At 50.2% G+C, this 8,321-nt stretch overlaps 1 protein-coding gene across 1 annotated transcript in view; it reads right to left on the reverse strand.

Annotated features, from left to right (window-relative positions):
* LOC144178811 (uncharacterized) overlaps positions 1-5,563 on the reverse strand; it is a 28,802-nt gene extending 23,239 nt beyond the window's left edge. Inside the window, exons 1-5 of the mRNA XM_077706934.1 lie at positions 5,407-5,563; positions 4,679-4,784; positions 3,192-4,603; positions 3,002-3,082; positions 2,102-2,275 (exon numbers count right to left, since the gene is read on the reverse strand). Of these exons, the coding sequence (XP_077563060.1) occupies positions 2,102-2,275; positions 3,002-3,082; positions 3,192-4,581 (1,645 nt within the window). The 5' untranslated portion in view covers positions 4,582-4,603; positions 4,679-4,784; positions 5,407-5,563. The remainder of the gene's footprint in view (positions 1-2,101; positions 2,276-3,001; positions 3,083-3,191; positions 4,604-4,678; positions 4,785-5,406) is intronic.
* Between the last annotated feature and the right edge of the window lie 2,758 nt (positions 5,564-8,321).

Here is an 8,321-nt window from a genome sequence, read left to right on the forward strand (position 1 = left end):
CCAGTCTGCTTTTTTCTCCCCATTCCCAGCCAAACTACAACGCAGCTAACTACACAAGAATGGAGAGGATTTAGAGGATTTAGCGGCCCCTCGTGACCCGTGTCACTTTTTGGCCTGTAGTTGTGTCCACACCCCGCATTCGTCGTGAAAACCCCTGCAATTTTAAGGACACAGAGACGTCAAAGCGTGGAGTGTGTGTGTTTGTGTGTAGGCCCTGTTTGCCTTCATTGCGTTTGGGAGCAGCCTCAAAGGCCATTTGGCAGTTAAATATATTTACCTACTACATTAGACGTATTGCGGTGCACTAGAAGCTACTCCGAACCAGGAACACAGTGCTCGTACTATATCCGAAAATTTACAACATGCGGAGTTATCTACCTTAGGCCCCATCGAGTGCGCCGCGTTATCACCGTTCAAAGGGTAAACACGTGCAGAGTCTAAGAGGTTCTGATAACAGGCTTCGATTCGTGTCCGGCAGATGGCAGTGCTATGTGAACTCACGGCGGCATTCCGTAAAACAAGGCGTTTGCTTGCATTTTTTTCTATCGAACAGCGGTTTCAGGGCCTGCGAAGCAAAGCATAACTTTGTCTTCGCCTGTCACAGGGTAGCGAGAGTCGACGAACATACCGTATTTGTACGATTCTAACGCGCACCCTTTTTCGCTACAAGTAGCCTGAAAATTTCCGTGTGCATTACAGTCGAGCTCAAAACCAAAATTCTATTTTAATGTTACCCGCCTTAGTTTCAATGCAATCAGGAGCTGTATGAGCAAGTTTATGAAGCACAAAAAACTTTTTGCTGACACAGTTGCGTCTGTCACATGAAATGTCCTCTGTCAGGTACGTGATTTTATGTCTTTTCCATCAGCGCGCCCGATCGAATATGCGTCAAATATTTTTTTTCTTCAAATTTTTATCAGTAAACTTTCCTGCGTGTTACAATCGGGGGCACGTTAGAACCGTGAAAATACGGTACGCAGTAGACTATGTAACAAGAGCATGTTAGAAGGCATAATTAATGCTGGACCAACCTCTATATAATCAATGCCAACCCCAAAGTCTACAGGCTGAAATGAGTAGTTACTTCTTAACGAAATTTGCAAAGCGAAATAACTACCAAGGGCAAAGCGTCCGAGACCCTGTTTGTTCAATACATGCAGCTACGCTCACCAAAAATGGTCGACGAAATTGAAGTTCACCCACCTCCAATACACAACCTGCCATGCGAATGTTATTGTTTTCGAACTGTTTGCGAGGTGAAAAAAACATTTCGCTCACTTTTGATCACTTCTCATTTATTGTGCGCAGCGGCCAGCACCACCCAACAAAACCATGCAAATGCGACACAAATCTAAAGCGAAGGTGGAGAAGGCGCGTAGTGCCTGCGGCCTTACAGCTAAGCAAGAGCCAACTTCCATAGGCGTGCATACCCTTGATGAAACCGAAAACACGATGTTTCAGCCATGGTTTCATTCAAGTTTTCAGGCACGGGGCATCATGCCGGTAGTATCTCCCAGCTCAATTCGGGTTCTGCGGCGCAGGACAGCGCAGATAAGTGAGTTTGGCGCTATAGGGGTGGTTCGGTGCCGGTAAACAAGTTTGGCACTGCTGCTCCACCCCTGTATTTCTTCCCAAACAAACGTTCCCTGTAGAACAAAACACAAACCACAACAGGCCTGACCTTTCACCTCCAGCACAAGGGTCACTCGGCCTTTAGCGTCCCACTGTGAGACCTCTTCAACAAAAGCGCCGCATCACCTGCCCCTTTCCTGGTGAAAAAGACTTGAAGCGGCTTTTCTAACTGAGCTGCTCTACACCACTCAACTCTGGTAACTCAAATCCAGCACTGTGCAATGTAGTAGGCAGGTCACTATACTTCTGCAAGCCACAAGTTTATAGGTTCGATTTCCGGACCCTGAATTTCCCAATGAAAGCAAAATGTGGAAATGCTGGTGCTTATGAGGTTTCTCTCTTCTTTTTTGCCCCGATTTAGAAAGCTACCGCGAAGTCTGAATTATTCCCCTGGCCATCCACCCCGACGTGCCTCATAGAGGTCCTGTTTGAGCACACGTTAGCCTCGAACGAAGGATATCACACTTACGCAAGCTGACTTCACGCAGGGCCCCTCCCCTTGAGTCCATCATCAGGACCTTGTTGCTTCCTGTGTCAGCCAGAATGATGACACCCTGGGCGGTAGCCGTCACTCCGATGGGGAAGCAGAACTTTTTTCGCCTGAAGGTGTTAAACTCGAAAATGAGTTCTGCGGTGAAAGAGCCTGGAACACAAAGAGAAAGCCTCAAGATGCGCTTTTGACATCCCTTGAACTATTGCACATTTAGAACAGCACAAGCACCACACGGCACACGTTGATCTCTCTGGGCTTCTAGCCTCGTCTAAGTAGGAAATGCTCGAATAATACAGGCAACTTCAAACATGGATTGGCTCATCCCCCTTGCTCTCTGCTTCCCAATGGCAAAAATGCAATTACATAGCTCCTCCGTAAGTCAACCACCCACAGCTTAATGGGGCTCGTACTGCACTAAGCCATTAGCCAAGATTGGAGCTTGACACATCACCATAATAAAAACTTGTACAACGATCATTTTAAAGATCAGAGACTGCTTCAAGCTAACCTGCATTCCGCTTACAGCAATAACTTGAAAAGAAGGTTCACAGATGTGTACAGACAAGAATGAAAGTTCTGCTGCTGCCCAACTGATTGATTACGAGGTTTAGCGCGCCAACGCTACACAGGCGATGAGGCGTAGTGGAGGGCTTCGGATTAATTTTGACCGCCTGGGGATTTTGAACTTGTGCCGAAATCTCGAACACACAGGTGTTTTTGCTTTTCGCCCACCATCAGAGAAGCGGCCACCGCAGCCGGGAATCAAACCCACAACCTTGGGCTCAGCAGCACACCGACTTAGCCACTGAGCCACCACGGTGGGTGCTGCTGCCCGACTCGTTTATGCAGAGTCAGGCAGCCGCAAAATGGCCTCACCTTTTTTCAGGGGAGCCTTGGCAGCCGGCCGAGTACTTGGCTTCGGTGGGCCCGCCTTGCGTGTACTCTCGACAGCAGGGGCTGCGCAATGCATCACCGATGTTGAAGAGCTGAAGCTGCTTAAGGCACTCCCGAGAGCAAAGGCAAGAGTAATTTGTTGAAGAGGTTTTTTGACCATCTGGTACCTCACCTGGTCTTGCATCAGGAGCCTTGAGATTCCAAGCGGCATCGCTTGAAACATTTTGTTGCAAAGGTTTCGGGGCCGACATGTGACCAGCCACTGCGGGTGTCGTTGAAAAACCAAGGGCAGACTGCTTTTGAGGAAATACTGCATTAGAAGAGGCATTAGCACAAGTTCCCAGGTTGTTTGGTTCGGGATGCATCCTAGGCTCTGGCATTTCATGTCTCTGCGCCGGGACCTCCAGATTGGCTGCCTGCATTGAAGGTCTGACTTGTGGCTGTTCTGGACGCCTGCCATATGCATCATCCCGCATTTCGTACCTGTGAGACATCTCTCCGCTCGGGGCCTCCAGATTGGCTGCCTGCATTGCAGGTCTGACTTGTGGCTGTTCTGGACGCCTGCCATATGCATCATCCCGCATTTCGTACCTGTGAGACATCTCTCCGCTCGGGGCCTCCAGGTTGGCTGCCTGCATTGCAGGTCTGTCTTGTGGCTGTTCTGGACGCCTGCCATGTGCATCATCCCGCATTTCGTACCTGTGAGACATCTCTCCGCTCGGGGCCTCCAGATTGGCTGCCTGCATTGCAGGTCTGACTTGTGGCTGCTCTGGACACCTGCCATGTGCATCATCCCGCATTTCGTACCTGTGAGACATCTCTCCGCTCGGGGCCTGAGTTAGTGCTCTCAGAGGCAGTCCAGTCTGGCTAGGGCCATCTCCAGATGCAGGTTGGTCCCGTCCCAACCCTGGTGGTTTATTTTCCTCTTTGACTGAATCCCTACAGACTTCAATATGAAAGGGACTTCCAGAAATGTGTTGGCCGTAGAGCATTACATGAACACTGTACATTCCTTCCTCGCCAGCGACGAACTCCATCAGGTAGACACCGTTCATGAGGTCCCTGTTTGAGGTGTTCTGTTCTTTGTTCGATTTATTACGAACAGCTACTGTGAGGAAGCTATTGAGGCATGGATCGTAACTCCCGTTGCATTCGTAGTACACTCGGTGGCTGTCCCCCTTTTTGAACTTCGCCAAGCGGTAGTCTTCAACAAAGAATAAATCCTGAGGGGATGCCGTGCAGCTCTGAATGTATCCCGCAGATCTCAGGGATCCCGGGGTGACGCTTTGGCCTTGCTTGTACTTGAGACACATTAATGACTGCACCCGCTTACACTGAGTCAACTCCTGCCTGTCAAGTGGCTCATCCGACATTTCCAGTTGTCGGGCAAAAACATTCATCTGCTTATCCTTTGTTGCCAGCACAGCTGCAACAAGCTCTTCAAACTCCTTGCGTGCAATGGCTTGTTCTTTTTCGAATTCCTCAAACAACAGTGCCTTCTGCCGGTTGACCATGCCTCGAAGGGAGTTGACAAAATTCTGTTTGTCATTTGCTGATGCCATGTTGGTGTCTCTTGTCAGGTGCCTGAAATGGTGAAAGAAGGTGTTACACTGGAGGGACACGCTCACGAATATTATAAATAAAAGACAATGCGCCAACCAGCAATGTCACTCCAGACGGCAATCAATTCGCAGCGTCCAAGACGAGGCAAGTCGCGGCTTGCAGCTTTGGCGTTGACTCGTCTGTCAGCGATGAGTTGACGCTCCTGCAGAACGTCTCACGTTAGTTTTTTTCTCTTGCTTAGCGCACTTCAATGATTTCATTTCTTGCTCGAGCGCAGTTTTTCAAGCAGGATTTCAAGCAGTTTTTCAAGCGCAGTTTTTCAAGTCGCTTTAGTAGGATTACTAAAGCGACTTACGATGCATGAGTATATCACTACCAGCTTGAGCGCTCAGGCACCTCACTACTTGCTGCAATGTTATCGGCATCCTGTACCGACGCCAAGACTTGAGAAGGCATTCGATGAGCGGCACGAGCGCTTTCGCGGGCCTCTGTGTTATCTTTGAGATTTGAAAACATTGCAGAAAGTGAACTGAACGACCGAACGCAGAAGCGCGTTTGTTACCTTCAGCCGATGTGAGAACATTTTTTACACGACCGGCATGAGCGCCGATAATGTACGGCAACTGCCCCGACACTAGCATTCAGATCAAGAATAAGCAACTAACGCTTCTATCAGTTAAAAATTGAAAGCAATTCAGTTAGGTTTTAAAGCAATGAAGAACCCTTGTGCTGAAGGCCAAGAGAACAACAGCACGCTGCGCCATTACAGCACGGAGCACGTCCGCGACGAGGTAAGTTCGCGTTAAAAGAAAGGATTCACATACCCAATGTGTAGGAAGATCACAAAACTTCAATGTTAACGCGAACGACGCGTCTCACGCCACATAGTGCATCAGAACTCGCCCAGCAACGCAATCAGCCTGTCAGTGCTTGTTCGAATTCACGGGCAGCTTGGTCCAGTCTGGATTGGATTGCATTGGATTGATTAGATTGGATGGGTGCCCGGTAAGTACTGTTATTTTTTTTTTTGTATTGTTAGGTCCACGACCGGCTTTATAAAGCCGGTCGTGGTTAGGTCAAAGCTGTGTCGATTGACTCAACAAGATATTCAGGCTCAATTACGGTCCACTAGAATTTTCTGTAATCAAAATACATGCAGTTCCACTCAACGTGAAAGCTGTCGGAAGTGCGGAGCAGGAATTCGCCAGTTTTCCCTTATGTCGCTGTTGTGAGCAAGATGTTTGTATTTCCCTTCTGTTCATTTGTGGCTGATTTCACGAGAAATCGAACATGCGTGTACACGCGCATTTTTTGTTGTTGTTTTTAGGGGCGTAGCAGCTTAGGTATGAACATAGCACCTTAGCTATGAACATTGGGACCCAGGCTGGGGCCGCAGCACACTGCCTTCTGCGGCCCTTGCAGGGTTGGGTCTCCAAGAATATATGTATGCTAATGAAGTATTATTCTCTCATGTAGTCACAAAACACCGGGACACTCGTTTTCCAACGCCTCGCGCAAGCACGTAACGCGCTCTAAAAGAACACACCGAGACACTCGTTTGCTCACACTTCGTGATGCCCCACGCTAAAACATTTCGTGCTTCAAAGATACGAGACTTTCACAGCAAAGCAGCTGCATGACTAATATTAGAGTGAGACGAAAAAGAAGCCATGTGGTTACCAACCAAGCCAAGGAGGCGAGGAACGTCGCTAGCTGCAATGGCGCTGCCCACGGCGGCCCGCGAATGCAGCGCCAAATTTCCCTCTAGTAAATATTAGTATGAAACTCTATGGCTGCTGCGGTGGCTGCGGTGATGCTGATAATGCTTAGTGGCTTCCCCTTTGGGGTCGCTCTTTCCTCCATGCGCCACAGCCAAAAGTCACGTGATAAAGACATTTTAGATGCGACGCATCTCTTTACCTCGCCTTGTCCCGCGTTGTCGCGGCGTAGTCCGCATCCCTCCGCCATTCTCCTCGCCGCGGCAGCTGCGCGCTCCACCGCTCTCACCGCAGCGCCATCTGTGCGTCAGCGCGGTCAGCGCGCAGCTTGCGCTCGGCTGCGCTCGCTCCCGTCGCCGTGCCAGCAGCGCGCAGCTTGCGCTCGGTTAACACATGCGCATGCGCTGCTTTGCGCTGCTCTCTCTCCCCGCTCAGTCGGTCCGCCGCTCCCGCAGCCCATAGAGTGTACTGTAAGAAACTCTATGCCGCCGCCGGCGCTCCGATGACATCCTCCGATGATTTGAATGGATGATTTGAATGGGGGTTGCCGTTGCGTTTCCGTTATGTTAGCGATGTCAGCGTGTGGGTTGCTGTTGTTGTGTATCCTATTTACGCAGCATGTTTGTAGTGTTCGCGGAGCGCGAGAAACGTACAACCGACACGTCTGGCGTTCAGTCTGAGAGTGCCTTTATTTTTCGGTTCCTCTCCCCGGGTCGCGCCCTCGTAATTCCTTCGTCGGGAGGGCCGAGCTGCTGGCTGCGCGCCGTCGGCTCAGGTTTCCCTTGCGTCTAGGCATAAACACACAGCACATCTTCCCCTCTCAGCCTTCCCTTTTACAAGCGTTGGACAGGCTTGACTACGCGTCCACTCCGTGTCTTGTAGCTATGTGGGGCGGATGAGCACTCTTGGGGTTCATTTGTTTCTGGGGGCTTTTGGTCGTCGTAAACCGGCGATTCTCCCACCACACGTCTCCTTGCATCTTGCGAAGCTGGCGGGTTTCTCCCAGGCGTTGATTCATTTGACGAGTGTGGAACCTCAACTTCAGGGACTGGGGCTAAGTGGATTCGGTTCCTTCTCAGTTGGTCTGTGTCTGTCTCCACAATGTAAGACCTCGGAGACCCCGCCGATGAAAGCACCGTTCCAGTCTTGTTCTGGTTCTTTATCCACACCGTTTTTCCCGGCTCTAAATCACGGAGGATCCGAGCCCCGTGCCTTCTGTCGTGGCTTCTCTTCTGCTGGGCTGCTCGCCGCAGTTCCCACGCCCGGAGCGCTGTATTGTCGACAACAGCGGGATCTAGCGAACTAGACACTGCCGGAACAGACGCTCAGACGCCGTCCCATAACAACTCCGCAGGGCTAAAGCCATTTGCAAGTGGCGTGGCTCTGTACGCCTGAAGAGCAACATAACTGTCCCCCGTTTTCTGTAGGCTCTTTATGATCCTCACGGCTGCCTCAACGAAGCCATTGCTTTGCGGAAACCTGGGGCTTGATGTTACGTGTTCGAAGCCCCATTCTTCCGTGAACTGGTGGAAAGCAGAGCCATCAAGGTTTTTGAACTGAGGTCCATTGTCGCTGAAAACTGTCTCAGGCGTGCCATGCCTTGCGAAAATAGACTTCACGTGCTTGATGACTTCTTGCGCTGTCATACTCGGAAGCAGGGCGATCTCGGGATACCTTAAATAATAATCGGTCACAAGCAACTAGTTCTTCACTCCACAGTGAAACATGTCCATGGCAACTTTCTGCCATGGTCGATCGGGAAAATCAGATGGCATCAACGGCTCATGTCTGTATCCCTGTTCTTTAAGGCACTGTGTACATCGGCGAACAAGCTCTTCGATTTCTGTCGATACACCCGGCCACCATACCGACTCTCGGGCTCTTGCTCGACACTTAACAATTCCTTGATGTCCCTGGTGTATCTTCGCGAGTATTTCTTTGCGCATGGGCCCAGGAATTATAATCCTTGATCCTTTCATGAGAAGGCCATCTTGAACAGCTATGTCTGACCTGTGCTGCCA

Source organism: Haemaphysalis longicornis, unplaced genomic scaffold (genome assembly GCF_048455015.1).
Source record: "Haemaphysalis longicornis isolate Haplotype H1 unplaced genomic scaffold, Haemaphysalis longicornis Haplotype H1 scaffold_4, whole genome shotgun sequence".
NCBI classification, from domain to species: Eukaryota; Metazoa; Arthropoda; class Arachnida; order Ixodida; family Ixodidae; genus Haemaphysalis; species Haemaphysalis longicornis.